The sequence below is a fragment of the Telopea speciosissima genome, chromosome 8 (genome assembly GCF_018873765.1).
Source record: "Telopea speciosissima isolate NSW1024214 ecotype Mountain lineage chromosome 8, Tspe_v1, whole genome shotgun sequence".
NCBI lineage: Eukaryota > Viridiplantae > Streptophyta > Magnoliopsida > Proteales > Proteaceae > Telopea > Telopea speciosissima.
In genome coordinates, this window is record NC_057923.1 from 4160589 (window position 1) to 4178164 (window position 17576).

A 17576-nucleotide genomic window follows, 5' to 3' on the forward strand; every position below is an offset into this window, starting at 1 on the left:
GTAACCCAAACCTTCCTCCTCCTAGCGGATCTAATTCACTCTCAATCTATATCTCTTAGATCATGATTCTCTTTTCCTCATATTCTAAAAACTATTGAATCTTCAAAAACCCTCAAGATCATTATTTACTTAATTTTTTATTATTAAATATTCAGATTTTTTTTCAGACAGATTTTTATCAGAGTATTTAGATATTTTTCTGAATAACTCTGCACAAATATAGATGTCCCTAAATGCATACGGATGCGGATCACATTCGAATTTTCGATTATCCATTTACATTCCTAATCAAAACCTTAGAATAGCTGAAATTTCTGATCCAAGGCCTAAGTTTAGAGGTTTTTGGGACTGAAGGATCCGAATCGATGGCACTGACCGATTCCGCATTTTCTAACCTTGCATTGATTCCGGTTTAAAAATTGAACTGTATGTTGGGCAATTAGTCAATGAGGTGATGGGCTGTTGTTATGCCTTCGACAGTTCCACCCATTCGACTGTATTAATAGCTGGAAACGAACCAAGCAAGGGCCCGACTATATACAACGGCTAGCGTGCCAGAACAAGCAAGGGATGAGCCCAATTATGAGTCAGGCGCACACCAGAACCAACAGAGCGCATTTCCTTCAACATTATTCATCTCCTAATTTTCCAAAACCAAATTTCTTGTTACTCAACGGCCACATGCTCCAATCTCCACTGTGTTGGTCTCTCAGCACCCCTTCGCTCCAGCAGGTCCAATAAGCCCAAGGACACATTGTCACCGCCGGCCTCCAATAATATGATTCGCGGAAATGCCCAGCAAAGATGTGATTTCCTAGAGTTCCATGATAATAGGTCATGTCGAATGTGGACAACTAGATAAGGGCTTAGAGTGCTTCAGAGAGATGAGAGCTAGAGAGGAAGTATTAAGACCAAACAAGGCTATATTGGTCACCATTCTCTCTGCATCAGACCAACTGGGTTTGCTTGGCGTGGCCTTTTGGTTCACTCAACCATTGAGTCCTTAAATTTCCCCATGACTGGTTCATCACCTGGTTACTTGCTTTGACTTCAGGAATTCAGCTCTTAATCTTATGCATCGTGAATTTGGGATTTTGGTGGTTTTGCCAGGATTGCAATATTACAACCCAGTAAGATTGGATTACTGGATATGTTATAACCCCTGTGGCACAAAAGAAACGTTTTAAAAAAAGGTTCCAGTGTTACTGATGACTGTGTCATCATCATCATCATTCATTGTGTTAGAAGTTTTCATACTTGGGTCAACACAAGGCATTAGGCAACACACCCACTTAAGAATAAAATGTATGATTGATGCCTTGTGAGGAACCCAAGGCTTACTTAGAACCGAGAACCAACGCACCTGACCACACTTTCACTGGTGAAGTACCTTGCAAACAACCAAATCAGACCTAGTTACTTTGCAAAAAATAGCTTTCTATTTGTCATATTAAAGCTCATAAGCAGCAAAAGTGAATCTTATACTACATATTTCAGCTTAGATCATATGATACAGACTGGATGGACTTATTATGCATTATGCAGAGTGCACCACTCCCTTTTTCTCTGTCAGTATGGTCTTTCTACCAGATTTATTCTATAAAGCAGAGCAGGAAAAATTGCATGAGTATCCCAATGGAAATATGGAATGCCTGGAGTAGTATACAATTGAGTTAGATTGCACCACTCATCCATCAACAGACAAAAGCCCAAGAAATGGTTTCTTTGAACTCATGCAAACATGAAACATTGAAAATACCTTGTCGTGTTTAAGTTGGGGAGTACCAGACTAGAGGGGAACTGGAAAAATTACAAAATATGGAGAAGCACACCTGAGCTAACTTGTCTTTCCAGATGGTGATATCTTTCTCCGAATGATCTCTTGAATAAGCTCAGGGTTCAAAATTGCTGCACTGTTCTCAAAATTCGCATTCTCCATCTGCTGGTGCAACTGTACATAAAGATTCAGGATAAATATCATCCAAATGAAAAGTTAATCAATAGCCAAAAATTAAACCTTCATGAGGTCAATTGCACGGTGAATCCTATCATAAAAGTGCCATTGAACATTTTCAAAGAAAAAAAACATTAACTATATCCATCCAAAATGCACATGCCCATTCATCCAGTCTTGGGTAATAACCTAAAAATTGAACTAACAAGTATAATCTTGCCCATCCATCAACATCTGCAATACAAATCTTAATAAAGATTATGCACCACAACCCAAGAAAAGATAGTGATGCTTAGAAGAGGTAGCCCTATCCAAGGAGCAGGTGGCAAATCCATATTAATGGGCTACACAAGCAATGGAGAAATTAAGCACCCAGTCCCCCCAAAATAGTGAAATCTCAATTGGGAGTTACAACATTTAAACAGGTGTTCCATACTTCGAGTATAGTTAACTAACGGGCCATTGGTGATCAAGTGCCTAGAGGAGCCAGCCTTTACAGGACAGACGACAGACTCAGGTTCAGGTCCAGCAGGGAGGATATTTAGTGTAACAAGTTTCTCTCATTCTCAACCAACAAATATGCAACAGGTCTAGGTGTGCCGAATCCTACTTATTCAATCAACCCGATTTTTGCAACAAATCTAAGCTACAGTTTTCCCATTATTCCGATAGAATACAGATCTTATATCATCTTTCATAGCTTCCTCTCTCCTTTTTGGCCACAGGTGTAGGCATGCAGGTTAGTTTGCTAAGAGTGAAAATGGATTTTAAAACTCACACAGACCTCACCAACTTTGCAAGCCGGTATTTTAAAAGATGAGGTCATCAATTCTAATAGCTTATTGTTTTTTATACAACAGAAACACAAACAATAGAATCTGATGGTCATTCACCATCTCAAGGATAGCAGATTGGTCCTCCTTGTGAAATTTGCGCATGTGCTTTAGCATCTCTAGTTGCTGCATATATAAAGAAAAATTCAAAAAAGAAAAAGATGAGCATTTTTTGAATTATAATAACTGCAATATACCACCATTTTCTTCAACACTGAATGAATGTAACATACTTCTTCTTGCAGCTTGTGTTGAAAGCGCATCTTTTCTGCAAATTCATCATGCTCGAGCTCAGCTTCATCACAAGCCATCTCTTCTCTGCCATTTCAATATTATCAAATATCAATCAGGATTTCTTTACACTATACTGGATTTCTGTAGCCACACAGCATTTCATGGCTCCAGAATACTCAAAACTACAACTCATACAGAAAACATTTTGATTGGGAATAGTTGGAACCAACGGTGTACTGTAAAATTAAGATTCTCTTTCCATAAAAATTGTCAGGGATTTGCTAGGTAACAACACCAATAGCAGGCTAAGAGACATAATGCTTACTTTATTAAATTGTAACACGCTTGAAGCATTTCATTATTGAGTGAAATTTTCCCAATCTGCCCGTGCACATGCAAGCAACAGCACAACACACACACAAACACAGAGGATAAGTGATAGCTTACTTTGCAACAAATCCATAAAACCGGATCATCAAGTCTTGGTCATTTTCATAAATCATATTCACTTTACCCAAGCAAGCAATGCCAAATCTTGGATCTGTAACAGAACAACACACCCACAGGTGAATGAACAGAGAGAAAAATATGGAAATATCTCACTTTTGATGATATTATACATGATCCTCATAGATGACTGCTTAATATCGTGATATTTTAAATTTCCAACCATGTCATATATCAGATCATTAGCTTAAAATTTCAACGATATGGATAAAGCTAGTCTACTTGGTTAAAACCAGAATTTACCACATTTGTGTAAATAACAAATGCTCCCTAATCCCAACTTCCAGGATTTAATTTGAAGAATGATTCTTATGTAAGCTGATAATTATAGGATAAAGCTACCATAGGCTAGAATGGTAATTTGTTGAGGGGGGGGGGGGGTGGTGTAGTCCAAGCCAATTCATTCTGAGGCCATGAGAATATTCTAAACAACAACTACTTACAATTACACGGAGTAGTGTCTAAAAGGACCCAATTTTTTGAGATAGCTATGTAATAGAAAACAAGGATGATGCACCCGGAACATGTAGAACCCACATTCAGGGGCACAATCCAGAAGGACAGGAGATTCTCTATGAACAAAACCAACCTAGCTTAATTATCTTAATGATCATACATAGTGGCAGTGAACGGACAGTTTTAATAGTTCAAATTATCTCTCTTTGTATCAAACTACAAGGTATATGGTCCAAAATATGTCTACAGACCAGAAGTAATGATCAACCAATAAAGTCAACTTAGAGCTGCTAATTGATTAGATAGTGACTCAAGTCTGATCCAACAAGAGCAACACACACACACACATGCAGAGGATTAGAAAGGTTCAATTTCCCCCTTTTATATATATATATTGTAACCTTACTTTTTTGCCCTTTTAGCACGATACATAATTTGTTTCTAATGAGGGTATAATGTCATTTCACATATATACTAAAAAAATGTGCATGACAATGACCCTTTTGATAATGACATAATGATATGGCACTTCCAAATTATTTTTGAAAACCCTTCTATAGTTCTATACCCTTATCTTAAAGAACTTTTGGGAATAAAACAAGGGGTAATTACAAGAAGGTGCCAAGTTCTAAATACACATATAGTGGTGTCATTCAAACACTCCCATATATATACACACACAATGCTTCCTAATACATAATTTGACTCTCTCATAAGGGGCAATATCTACTGTCTACAGTCTACTTCCTATGGAATAATCTGATATTTGAATCAGATCCGCAAATCCAATCCTTAGCATATCCAAGGATTCAAACTCAAATCCACAATTTTTATTCCCTCGGAAATTGAATCGGATTTCCTTATCTGACAAAATAATTGGGATTTGGTTATAACTTGGACTCACTCTGGATCTGAATCGGATCCATTTACAGCCCCCAGCCAGTTAGCCTTAGTAGATGTTCCAAACTGCCTTCACTTTTCCATTCAATCATACAGCGTTGCCATTGGTAGGCCCTCCACTGGTCTTGCCAATCAGAGCATTAAATTCTATTCGAGAATAAACAACAGGAAAGAGAAAAAAATAAATTATTTCCTTAAATTTAATATTTTTAAATCAATAAGATATACATACCAACTCCCATTTCCAGAAGTATTTCTTCTTGGATTGCAGTGGTCACAGCAACAGCTTCCTGCTTGATATAAATTCAAACTGTTTCAGTGTGAAATGAGGACAACAGATAGATCTCCTTGATCAGACAAGCACTCCTCATATATGTTTCAGGAAATTAACTATTGCTGCAAAAGACATAGGTGAAATTGACAAGGTTCTATTTGTATACGAATGTATGGTGGTGTAAGATGAAACAAACAAATGAAATTGTTGGCAAAACCATCATGAATGTGCTATTTTGGAATAATGCAAATATTCAAACAGATTCAAGCACAACTGCACAATTAGCATCCTGTTGTTCTTTCTTGTTATCATTCTTGAACATGTTGAGATATCCTGATGCTCCTGTGGCAACTATTTATTCATGATATTCATCTCAAAAAACTCTCATGAACCCCACATTTCTATTTCCAAAATTACTGCAAGCGATTGAGATGCTAAAGAAGAGATTTTCCATCATTTGTTTTGAGTCACTTGTATACCTAAATGAATATAGCTTGGAACTTGTATCGAACACTTTATGCCCGACTCAACTGTATTTGAAAAAGGGATATCCCCAGTACTTGTGTTCAGCCTTTTTCCGTTTTGCATCTTTAATCATTTTCTTTCACCGTCAAACCCAACTACCATTAAGACACCCGCTACAAGCACCTCCACATTACTTACATTACCTCCAAGTCCAATACTTGAATCATAAAGAAAGACAACATGCATTGCAGCTCCATTTATCTCAATTAAATCACCAAAATCAGATTTAATCCATATAGGGATTAGTTTTACAGGTTAAAATAAGTTTAAGGACTAACAATTTGGGTTGAGATCATAGAAGCGAACTTATCATCGTTACCCAGAGAAGCAACTAAAAATGAAATTCAGAAGAAAAAAAAATGATGAAATAGGACGAAATTGACCTGTTTATCCTTCTTCACAGCGACAGCTATCCGTTCCTTCACGTCTGGAGAGCAAAGAGGGTTAAAACATTGAAATGAAAGAAAATGAAAAAGAAGGAAAACACTGCAATGATATTCTTGAGAAGAGAAAAAAGACAGCAAGAGAAAGGATAGAAAGGGAGAGAAGGAGAATGGGGAAAGGAAATAACCTGGTAGGGAGGTGAGGACGGAGAAGCGATTGAAGAGATACAGCAACTGTTCCCTCGATAGCATTCCCGAGGTCTGAAGATCGCTGGTCGCCGTAGAAGCAGACATTGTAAATGTACACTGGAGAGTCACCTCTCCGGTAACTTCGCAATCTTGGCGCGCTACGCAGTGCCGTGAAGCGAAGCTCAATACTGAAATGCTTCGCGATGCCGAATCTCTGTTTCAAGGCGTAAGAAACTAAGATCACGCCGCCATGATCTGGATCATCCAAGACCATAAACCAACGCCTTTGCTTTTCTTTTATCCAGAAGAGGTTTTACTGCGCATATTAGTTCTCGCGCGCGCGCGTCACAAGGCAGGAATCGTCACTTAACTCGTGATACACGTGGATTTAAAAATGGATCGGATTGGCCGATTCAAATTTTGGCCGATTTGGCTCGGGCGTCTCTCAGGTAACGTCCCTACCTACTCAGTGCTCACTACCACCATTGTCCATCTTTCTACGCTACTCTGCGTAGTCTGATACACTGAGAAGGAGAATACTTTGTGAGAGTTTCTTTCCTCTGCTGCTTAGAACAAGCCACTCATCCTCCAAGACTCTCCTCGTACCTCTTTCGGCTGAGCTAATTTATGGAGATTAAGAGATTACTGTAAAAGGGGAGAGAGCTTTATCCTCTGTAGTGTTTCTTTGTTGGTTTCTCTCTATGAAGAATGAACTCTAAAGAGATAGCTCTTGTCTCCGCGGCCACCATTTTCGGCGCCGTCGCCTCTGCAATCGCAATTCGCTTCTTCTTCAATCCTAAAAAGCACCTATCTCGGATTGTATCGGCACCAAACGGTGTCATTGCTGAGAAATCTCAGTCTCAGAGTCCTTTCGATCCCTCGAAACGCAAAGGGTTAGATTCTGTTCAGCTTTCAGTATCTTTCTATCATCCCACCCACTCTCTCTTTCCTTTGAGCTTGTTCAGTTTCAACATTTTCTTTCCAGTAAAGCTTGCTCTGTTTCTAGTGGTCAGGTTAACTGGTTACACATTTGTAGGGTTTAATAGGAAGAAGTAACAAGCTCATTTTTTGTTGTAGCATCTTTTAGCTTCCTGCACGAGTGTTCCTCCTTTTTGTTCTTTTCGCCCTTTCTGGATTTGCTAGTGTTTGTTTTCCTGCCCTTTTGGTTATTGATGTTGTGCTTTGCTTGGTTGCAGATATCTGTCATGGGATGACTATTTCATGGCCATTGCGTTTCTGTCGGCAGAGCGGTCGAAGGATCCAAACAGGCAGGTATAATCCAGATGACTTGTACACGAATCTTGAGATAGTTGCAAGGATGAACTTGCTTGTTTCTCTCCATATGTAGTTTCCTGGGTTTATAACTAGCAGTTTTGATACTAGGACTGATCATCTTTTAGAGTCAGACCTGTCACTCCATTTGTTATTTATTTTTTGATGCAATTTAGGAGTGTCTGCAAGACATTCATAGATAACATCAAACGCTCCCTTCTTATCAATGGAAGCAAATTTTTAACTGCTGTAAATTTTTTAATGCTTCGTGGAATATCTCTGTTCAACCCACAATGAGGCATCTGTATATGTGTTTACCCCGCCAACCTGCCAGATTTGCTGGTGTTCCCATTCCCCTCACTCCTCCCATGAAGTTTATTGTTTTGGGAGAAAGTTCTCTGTCCGGGAGTGTGGCCTATGCCAGCACTCCCATGAGTCTATCTCTCTCCCCATATGAAAAGACACCTCTGCCTCCTTATTTTGAGGAGGAGAGAGATAGACACATGGGAGTGCTGCCGTAGGCCACACTCCCGGACAGAAAACTACTTCCTGTTTGTTTTTTACTGATTATCTATACATATTCTTATTCTACTCCTGGTCTTTTCTCATAAATGAGTATCTTACTGTATTCCTTATTATGCTTTGGGCTTACCATGTTAATTAATTTTGACAATCACAAATTCTGGACCTACTCTGCACCTCCATACATCAAGGACATTGAATGTTTCTGCATCTCTGCAAGCCTGTATAATTTTCATCGCAGGTGCTGCTATGGAGACCCTGTACCTGTATCAGACATACAGCTCTGTTTCCTTGGTGGAACCTGTTGCTTTTGTTTCAAAATGTGTTGTTTTGCTTCTTGTTAAGGTATTTATCATTGAAGTATATTTTGAAACTTGAAAGTAATTTTCTTCTTTGACATGTGTAGGTTGGAGCTTGTCTGGTCAGCCAAAACGGAGTAATACTTGGTAAGATCAAGTGATGGATATGTTACATTGTAATACATAGTATTCACATCTCAAACGGAACTTTCTCAAGAACATCGATCAAGGACATATGGATATCTCTACTGAAAAAAAAAAAGGATACATGAGTATTTTTCTTAATAAGGTGGAATCAGCAGAAAGAAAAATTGAGACAGAACTATGAGAGATTTTTGGCTAAAACATCCCAGAAAAAGATGGCATCATCATTGTGAATAATATCATCTGTCAGAAAACAAAAAAGTGATGCTCTTGAAGTTTGCATGGATGACCAATGGTATAGCATAAAGATCAAGCCATCTTGTGGACCCACATGACCTGTGTTGAACAGCAATAAATCCAAAAAATCTTCTCCCCTCTGCTAAGAACTCATGTAGGCCATACCTTTGGAAGGTTTCCAGTCAAGGAGCAATGGCTCAAGACCACCCAGATCTCTGTGTGAACACTGACCACCTCCAACAAATATGAAGATCACTTAAAAACTCCACTTGTTCACATCCACTTGGGGCATGAAGCATATTTCTGGCAATTATTGGTCTCTAGCACAAGTGGCATGCGGTAAAGAGCTAATCTCTATATGTGGTTCTTATATTTCTATTTTGTGATTTGGGAATGAGAGACTTTGTCAAATCTAATAAAGATGGGCATTAGTCATATCTAGCCTGAGTCTCCTCAAATTAGCACATCCAACCACATTGTGATAGTTAATTTATAGGTTCCAACTAAAAGCCATGATGAAGCTACCATGTGCTATAGAGGAGGCATGATGGGAAATTCTCATCCATACCCCAAAGTATGCACTGGTGTTAGTCCTCTAACTGTCAAAGTTTACTTAGTTGTGTTTCTTTCAAGTTTGTTTCATAGTGCCTTGTTCTTTCAACTCCTCCCCTTCCCCCTAGGTTTTAATAGAAGAAATTATGATGCCCCTTTCCCACAAGAGGGGATGGTAGGCAGACTTCCTCCCCAGTGCAATTAGTCCAGATATTCTAGGGTTTTTATGTATTTTTTTTAAAGAGGAAACAGGCTTAAGGTTCTAGGGTTAGGTTTTAATGTTAAATCTGGTGAAAAGTAAGGCACTGAAGAGCTGATGGAAAAATTAGTGTTCTAAAATGAATGGAAGGTGCTGGGTATAGGATATAGGTGCAAGTTTGATGAAGTTGTCCTGAATATTTGGGGTTAATTGATGACATAAAGTAAAAGATTGATGGATTGTTGAAATCAGGACTTGTAGTAGCTATTGACCATGGATTGCTGATCGTCGGTACATGAAAACTACAGCATATCAGCAAATACAGTTTACAGTGAGAGAAAATTGAAGAAAAGAAGAGAAAAACGAAAGAACTCGATAGAATCAATCTAGTATTACTCTAGAAGTCACTACTAGCTTATGAAAGCATTAGAAACCTGTGGGGAATTTGAGAATAGAAGGACCAAAATCCTTCTTTGGCTCAAACCCACAAAATGGTTAAATCTAATTGTAGAATGATACCATGTCAACTTTTGGGTGCAACTCTCCTAAATAAATTACATTGGATGTCACCTCAACTTCGGGTTTCTTAGATTGTTCAGAACCTGTCTATTGACTTCAGAATCAAGCCAAATGACAAATTTTAGGGCTAAAGAAAAGTGGTAGCACAAAGACACCATACAAAATTTCTAAAGGTAAAGGAATGTAAAATTCCATATTAGAAATTATACCAACCAAGCTATATCTGATAAGAAAATGAAAATTGTAAAACAAAAAGAATTTAATAAAAATAGCCTTACAATTTCACAGGAGAAGATTTTGAATATCTTCATATTTAAAACCCACAAGTTCTACTTAACCTAGTTGCCTGATGCTTTTTGTTTTTCATAAGGTTGGGGGCCTCTCTTCAACATGGTTCCTTCATTGGGTCCAAATATGGTTCAATGTGGGATCCACTGAGAACAATCCTTCTTGGAACAGGCTTGGGGCCAAAATATGGCTAAACGAGGGATTTTATGTTCTTTTCTTTCTGAGAGCATTTTCTCTACACGGGCAGACCTTATAGAGGATTCTCTTATGGATACCTTTGTACATCTTTATCTGCCACATGGCATATGAACTTGATGCCCAAACTTTTGTGGGTTTGTTGCTGAGGTCACCCTTTATCATGTTGTAAATTTCAACCCCAAATCCTTATATCTGATGACATAAATCCTTGTCAATTTAGTCCAATATTGGGATGGTTGGAAGAAGATCCAATACATGGTGCCAACTGGCCAATCGATATGGTCCTCTTTGCAATAAGGCGGATTGGTCATATCAGCCTTCTACCAGTTTAACAGCTGAAAATACAAGGGGAATAAATTCAGTACATGTTTGGCCAAACAGTTGAGATGTTCCACAGAATTTGAGATGTGGATATCCAAGGGGTGCCCTTTTTATCTGATGGTGAGATTGTCCAAAACAGTCCATGTGGTGGATATGGCATGTTTGTGTGGAAATTCCTCTCTATTTTTGCCCATTTAGACTTTTGCCTCTTTTTTTTTTTTTAATTTCATTCCTATATCTATTTTGTCTATTTTTGCAATTGTACTTGCAAAACTATTATAAAAACAGCTCTTGCACTCCCTTAAGGAATTGTTCTATGATACCTTGATTGTATGTTTCTCATCATACTCAATCAAAAAATGGTTTAAATACAATTCTCTCTGATATCTTGGTTTACATATAATTCTTACACTAATCTTTCCAGGCATTGGCTATAATGGATTCCCAAGAGGTTGTTCGGATGACAAGCTTCCATGGGCAAAGGTTAAATTATAACAGCTGAACACTTTATTATTTTAAGGGAACTCATTACTGAATCCTTGTCTTTTTGGTTTATTCCAGAAATCTATGACCGGTGATCCTTTGGAAACAAAATATCCGTAAGTCACACATGCTTCGTTTGAACTCCATCGTTCATATTTTCTGAATCTTCTTAGATGTACTATACACAGAGCAATCTCTTACAATGCATGAATCAAACTTGTTAAGTTGTGTTTGTAATACCGTAGGGGTATTATTGTCAGTCCACTGCACCTGTGGTAGTCATTAGTTAGTCTCCTATTATGTTTCGAAGTTAGGTAGTCTTCTAATAGCTACTATTGTAATCTTCTTTTAGTCCTCTGCTACCACAAGTAGTCCTTGTGGTATTGTAATTGGATTTATTTTATCTTAAAGGCAGTATGGGGGAATCGTCTATTGTATGGACTGTCTCTCTTACCTGTGATAGTCTTCTCTCTTGCCCTTCTTCCATTCTGCTTCTTCTTCTGTCTTCTCCTTGATTGCTACTGCTAGTTCTCTGTTTCTGATATTGTCACAAAATTTATGTTGGAGACATTCATGGTACTCCGTTGGCTGGCTTGAACTTTTGTTGCTTAAGAATACTCAATATTGGGCTTCTGGCTCAAGTATCTTAAATAAAGCATAATGGAATACGTCTGGCTTCATGATCCTACTACATTTTCTTTTGGAGTTCTCTCTATCTCCTCCTCATTCCCCCTAAATAAATATGTTTAAACTTAAACATCAATCCGTGTAGTGATTGGAATGCATTAACAGGGACAATGACTGTGATACCCTGTTTGGGAAACCATATTAGCAGATGGTAGCATCCTCTGACTGAAGATGCTCTACTACTTCTAAAAAAAATTAGCCGGAGGGAAGTTTGGAAATTTAGCCCCTCTTGGCGCTTTAGTTTGAGTGAACTTTGGAAGGCAAAGCTCTTTATTAGATGATACTAGGTTTCGGTTGAAGTTTCACATTGCATTCGGGTATATGTAATTTTGTCAACATATATAATTTATTGTTCTTTAATCTCCTCTCTTCTTGCAGTTATGTATGTCATGCTGAAGTTAATGCTATCCTAAATACTAACCATGCAACTGCAGCAGGACAGGTGAACAACTATCCTCCCTCTAGGTTGAATGTGTTGACTTTTGTTGTTTGTTGATATTTGCTTCTCTATGATTTCTGTTGCTAAGAGTTTTTTTTTTTTTTTTTCCTATCTCAAATGCTTTATAAGTTGTGCAGAGGCTCTATGTCACTATGTTCCCCTGTAATGAATGTGCGAAGATAATTATCCAGGTTGGACTGTATTTCCTAAATTGCCTGCTCTTTTCCTTTTCATTCTTCTATATTCTCCTCCAAATTTATTTGAACATTGTTGTCTTAATTTTTAATAGTCTTGCATCTTCATTTTTGGCTATAACTGGAACATGCTAGCAATAATACTTTTGCATTTTAAAACTAAATATTGTGGTTGTGAGCTTTAGTCCTGACCGCAATAGCTCCATGACATGAGAGTCAAAAAACAAAATGATAATATTTGTTTTACCAATTGAATTATGGTCATCCATGCATGTATTATTAAATGCACCATTGCCACAAGTTGGTAGTGGAGACAGAGAAACTGATTAATTAAAAAGATGGGTAAAAATGACAAACTAAGATCCTAGAAAAATGGGTGATGCGGGGATGGAAAGTTACATACTGGTTTCCCAGAGCTGTTGGGTTGGTTCATAGATAAGGGGCCAGAAGGAAGGAATTGCAAGGGAAAAAGAACACCTGAATATCTGGAAATAAACTTGTAAGAATGTAATACCAGTCACGTGCTTCAAAGTTCATGCAGCACATATATCGAAAAGAAAAAAAAAAAAAAAAAAAAGAATCCGGACGTCACACAACCCTTTCCCATGAACATCTCCAATTGCTATTAAGAGACAAATAGAAATCTCAGATTGCCGTAAATGGACAAATATTTGTTTTGGACCCCCCCCCCTTTTTTGATTGGAGCATGATGCCTGACCAAACAAGTTTGTTTCGGTTATGGTCTCTCCAATTCAGATTTCTGTCTCAAAACTGATTGGCAATGCTCTCTTTACTCTGGTTTATATTATTTCAACACCATATTGGTTTGAAAGACATAGCATTATATTTTCCTTTTTGCAGTCCGGTGTCTCAGAAGTGATATATTTTGTGGAGAAGAGGTTAAATGGCTCAGAGACTGCATATACTGCTTCTCACAGGCTGTTATCAATGGCTGGTATTAAAGTAAGCCTTACTAACTTCACCTAGTTTTTATCAAATTTTGTGTCTTGGGTATGTCCAGGGTGATTTTGCACAACTCATGACCCTACCCATCCACCCCCCCCCCCCTTTTTTTTTTTTTTGGGGGGGGGGGGGGGGAGTTTAACTTCCCTTACTTTTGGGATGAACTTCAACACGCTAAATTTAATGGCTTTTGGTTGAGTCGGCCATCTAATCTTCAGGCTCAAGATGATTCCTTTATTCTCATTGCAGGTCAGGAAACATCAGCCTCAGATGACCCAGATTTTAATTAAGTTTGAGGAGCCGTAGAAGTAAATCTTTCTTACTAAAGATCCACCCTTGCATTTTCTCGTCTTCTGTGGGACCATAATATTTGTTTTCTGAATCGACCTTGAATACCCAGATTTTGATTAAGTTTGAGGAGCCGTAGAAGTAAATCTTTCTTACTAAAGATCCACCCTTGCATTTTCTCGTCTTCTGTGGGACCATAATATTTGTTTTCTGAATCGACCTTGAATATTATTTGTTATTAAGTATATCTTGATTCACAAAAAAGTTGTCGCCCTCTTTAAAATTACTCAACTCTACCTACATCTGACATGAAATACTGGCTGTTGTAATTCTTAATGCATGTATGGACCTTATCCTTCAGACTTGGGAGATCTGGTTCAGTGATAGCATATACTTTTTTTATGCTGTCATGTTACATTTCTGTTCCCTGTAAAATGTTCAATTAACATTTTAAGAGCGAAAATTTTCCTAGCAGAGAAAAGCCTTGCTTGTGTATCTGTATATAGAAAGAGAGATTGCTGTTAACACTGTTATGGAGGCATTATTTCTTCAGCCTTTGGGGAGATATCCTAGAATTGGTATTTTAGCCACTCAATCAGCAGAATCTTTCCCGGTCTATTAGCCAGATTTGTTTCTTCTATCTTGTTATTAGTGTAAAATATAGTTTTATGTACACCACCATAGGGTGAGTCCCTCTATCGTGGGTTATCTTCTTATTTTTGTTATTTCCTAGTGTTTTAGGCTTCTATATTATTTCTATGTTTCTTGATTTCCTAGTTAGAGTAGGATATTGATCTCCTTCTTAGAGTAGGAAACTACCTTTGTAATCAGTCTATCTATAAATAGAATTAATAGAGGGGGAGGCTGCTATCGGTTGTTAGCCTTTCCAGCAGCCTCCCACTCTCCCTCAATCTCATCGTTTCCTTGATTGCTGGTTCCATATTCTGATCGTCACAATAAGCAAATTCACATTTTCTTCTGTGTTCATATATTTTTTCTAACTTTTTTTTGGAGGTTGGGGGGTGGGGGTTCTCATGATACTATTCAATACAGGTTCTTTTCTTTTGTTTTGTACCTTGTGGTTACTATTGACTACTGAGTCCTGTATATAAGGGTGCAAGTTTGGCCCTGTCGGTCCGAACCCGCCCTGAGCCCGAACAGGGCCTGGACTGAGATATTTGCCCCTGAGGGCGGATCAGGGCTGGAAATTTCTGGCCTTGAGTTAGGGTCCGGTCGGGGTAGGGTTGAGGCCTCGAGCTAAGCTTGGCCCGGCCTGGCCTGACCCTGTTTTAAGTTATACTATAAAATATATATTGATATAATATATATACTATAAACTTTAAACGTCACCCACATTTTTATTATATAATATATTATATATGAAGATAGTAAGTGATATAATACATTTTATTATAGTGTTATTTTACGTAAAATTGATAATTTTCTCCCCGGCCCATTCCAGCCCATGCATTTCCTTCCCCTCCCCATGATCAAGGCCAATCCAGGTCAGCCCGGCCCGACCCTGAGGGCGGGTCAGGGTTGGATTTTTCTGGCCCTGAGTCAAGGTCGGGTCGGGCCTGGGCGCAGCTAAGGGGACTTAGGGCTAGGCTAGGGTTCTATAAAGCCCGACCCAACCCGACCTGTTGCAGCCCTAGTCCCATATATACCCTTTATGAGTAACACTTTTCTACACCTAAATGTTAAATGGAAGGCCTCAAGCATTCTACTTCAGAAGGGAACCAAATTGGTAGTAAGGTATTTGTACATTGCATTACGATCCTAATAGAAGACATGAACAGATGGCAATACAAAGTTTAGATGGACATTCTCTGGGACCATCACCTTTCCTGTTCTCACCACTGCAAAAGATTTACACACAGATTAAATTTCTTCCCATTAGAATCAGTCCTTCTGTGCTTTCTTCATTTGGGAGTGAAAGCCTGAAAAAAGATCAGAAGCAGAGTCAATTCAAAGCAATTAACCTGCATGGATGTAAATACAAGTAAATATGAGTTTGATCGATGTACTTACAGCAAAAATGGTGGCATGGCCAGGGTCAGCAAGATGGGCAAAGAGGTTGTCAATGGGTCCAGTTCCTGTGTAGATATGTTGGAACCATGCACCCATTACTGCCAACATGGCCAACCTCCCATTCTTTATCTCCTTCGTCCTCAACTCCTTGAGCTTTTCAGGTGAGCCACTCCCCCAACCAAGAGGGTCAAACCAGAGCCCACCAGGATAGCCAACTTCGGTGCCAGTGAGTTTGTAGCCGAAGATCGGGTCTGTGTTTACGCATCCAGGCTTGATGATGTCTGCCCATCGTCTCCCCTCAGCCCAACCAATGAAGATGAGCTCGATGATGAAGAGGGTAGTAGTGTCTGTGAAATACTGTTGTTCTCCAGCTGTGTACCATGAAGGAGTGTTAAGGATCCCAATCTTTGTAAGGAGTTCGGGGATGAATATGCCTGCAGCACCTAACATTGCCCATCTGCAATGCACAAGCTCAGCTTGCTGATTCCATCTCAGGCTCTCTGGATCAGATCCTGTTAAGACCCACTGTTATGATCAACATTGACATTTTAAAGATGATTTCAATTGAAAGTTCTGAATGACCCTCATGGATCTTCTTTTGGTTCCATTGGGATTGTGAAGTCACAACCAGTGTTAATTCTTCGGAGCTTCGACTATTCTTCTAGTTTTGAGTGTTGATGGGTTCAGATTTCACTTACCAAGACCAAGTGGGTCGAAGCCAAAATCTCCTGGAAGGCTGTTCATGGAATTCAAACTGAACTTGTTACTCTCTCTTCATCTAAGAAAACGGAAAAAGAAGAGAACGAAGAAAGACAAACGCCTAGAGACACAGAAAGAGAATATGTAAAATGGGTCTTTGGAGCTGACCTGCCATCGAGCCATGGAGGAGGGGTGCTGCCTGGGAACCAGAGAGGCCGATCAGCATCGGCGGCTGCAGCAGACACATAAAGTGATCGTGGTCCTGCTGGTGCAGTAAACTTCTTCTGTCTCAGTTTTCTACCACCGAGGAAAGATGCCTTTGTTGCCCCCACCACAGATCCACTCTTCTGAGAACTGATTAAAAAGAGAGAGAGAGAGATTAACAGCAGCAACTGAAAATTCTCGTCTCCAGAAATCTCTCAAATCAACAATGGATTGGTCACAGATTCACAGGAGATCAAAACTTACCTGGAAGAGATAGCCACAGCTGCAATAGCAGAAGAAGGACAAACAGACGCCATTTCCGGGGGTGGAAAAGCTGTCTATGCTTGAGTGACGAGATTGATAGCTATGAAGGAAACCTTTGGTATTGGTTAATGGGGGTGAAAGATGATGGGGAGAGGCTTATCTGGAGGGATAGGAGGATGGGTGTTCTATACTTCTATTGGACGATGCCATGCCACATGGCCTACAGAATCTAGGTTTCAGCTTCTCAGCCTCCAGATTTTTTGCTGACCTGTAGTTGTGATTTTTCAATCCTAACCTGGTTGCTGACAATTCTCTCTGGTCAGTCTGGTTAGTATGTTGTTGCCCAATTAAGCCGGCCTGGCCCATATTATATTCAAATAGTAGTAGTATATCTTTGACATAGATTTAGTTTTCGGTATCGTGTCGGATATCGGCAGTGAGCATACCAATATGGCACCTATATCACTATATGTATCGTCCGATACAGTTAAAAAATAGTTTTTGCACTAGAATCGGCT

General features: G+C 39.0%; 3 protein-coding genes across 4 annotated transcripts; 1 reads left to right on the top strand and 2 right to left on the bottom strand.

Annotated features, from left to right (window-relative positions):
* Positions 1–1565: 1565 nt before the first annotated feature.
* LOC122670395 lies at positions 1566–6501 on the bottom strand. Of its 2 annotated transcripts, XM_043867249.1 has the most exons (9): positions 6443–6501; positions 6255–6360; positions 6067–6110; positions 5117–5174; positions 3469–3562; positions 3021–3105; positions 2848–2913; positions 1833–1951; positions 1566–1652 (listed from the first exon to the last, which is right to left on the bottom strand). In XM_043867249.1, exons 2-8 carry the CDS (start codon positions 6358–6360, stop codon positions 1838–1840), a joined length of 567 nt encoding a protein of 188 aa, XP_043723184.1. In that variant the 5' UTR covers positions 6443–6501; the 3' UTR covers positions 1566–1652; positions 1833–1837. The 2 variants fall into 2 exon arrangements, with proteins under 2 accessions (XP_043723184.1, XP_043723185.1); XM_043867250.1 differs by lacking the exon at positions 6443–6501 and having other exon boundaries at positions 6255–6431.
* A 359-nt stretch (positions 6502–6860) lies between these two features.
* LOC122670538 (deoxycytidylate deaminase) lies at positions 6861–14318 on the top strand. Its single transcript, XM_043867463.1, has 11 exons — positions 6861–6876; positions 6910–7148; positions 7452–7527; positions 8456–8495; positions 11231–11289; positions 11368–11405; positions 12355–12418; positions 12553–12606; positions 13471–13572; positions 13822–13884; positions 14142–14318. Exons 2-10 carry the CDS (start codon positions 6964–6966, stop codon positions 13876–13878), a joined length of 675 nt encoding a protein of 224 aa, XP_043723398.1. The 5' UTR covers positions 6861–6876; positions 6910–6963; the 3' UTR covers positions 13879–13884; positions 14142–14318.
* Positions 14319–15568: 1250 nt separating this feature from the next.
* Positions 15569–17156, bottom strand: LOC122672743 (chlorophyll a-b binding protein, chloroplastic). Its single transcript, XM_043870220.1, has 5 exons — positions 17059–17156; positions 16759–16944; positions 16590–16627; positions 15892–16403; positions 15569–15800 (listed from the first exon to the last, which is right to left on the bottom strand). The coding sequence occupies exons 1-5, from the start codon at positions 17109–17111 to the stop codon at positions 15783–15785; spliced, it is 807 nt and encodes a 268-aa protein (XP_043726155.1). The 5' UTR covers positions 17112–17156; the 3' UTR covers positions 15569–15782.
* Between the last annotated feature and the right edge of the window lie 420 nt (positions 17157–17576).

Bases quoted from the DNA above. Each gene is read 5' to 3' on its own strand.
- LOC122670395 (XM_043867249.1), bottom strand. From the start codon at position 6,360: ATGTCTGCTTCTACGGCGACCAGCGATCTTCAGACCTCGGGAATGCTA. The intron at 2,914-3,020 runs GTATGTTACATT...TTATATATGCAG, and splicing joins AACACAAGCTGCAAGAAGAA to CAACTAGAGATGCTAAAGCA. The intron at 1,952-2,847 runs GTGAATGACCAT...CTTTATGTACAG, and splicing joins AATCTGCTATCCTTGAGATG to TTGCACCAGCAGATGGAGAA.
- LOC122670538 (XM_043867463.1), top strand. From the start codon at position 6,964: ATGAACTCTAAAGAGATAGCTCTTGTCTCCGCGGCCACCATTTTCGGC. The intron at 7,528-8,455 runs GTATAATCCAGA...TGACATGTGTAG, and splicing joins CGAAGGATCCAAACAGGCAG to GTTGGAGCTTGTCTGGTCAG. The intron at 8,496-11,230 runs GTAAGATCAAGT...TAATCTTTCCAG, and splicing joins CCAAAACGGAGTAATACTTG to GCATTGGCTATAATGGATTC.
- LOC122672743 (XM_043870220.1), bottom strand. From the start codon at position 17,111: ATGGCGTCTGTTTGTCCTTCTTCTGCTATTGCAGCTGTGGCTATCTCT. The intron at 16,945-17,058 runs GTAAGTTTTGAT...CTTTTTAATCAG, and splicing joins GCTGTGGCTATCTCTTCCAG to TTCTCAGAAGAGTGGATCTG. The intron at 16,404-16,589 runs GTAAGTGAAATC...GGGTCTTAACAG, and splicing joins CTTCGACCCACTTGGTCTTG to GATCTGATCCAGAGAGCCTG.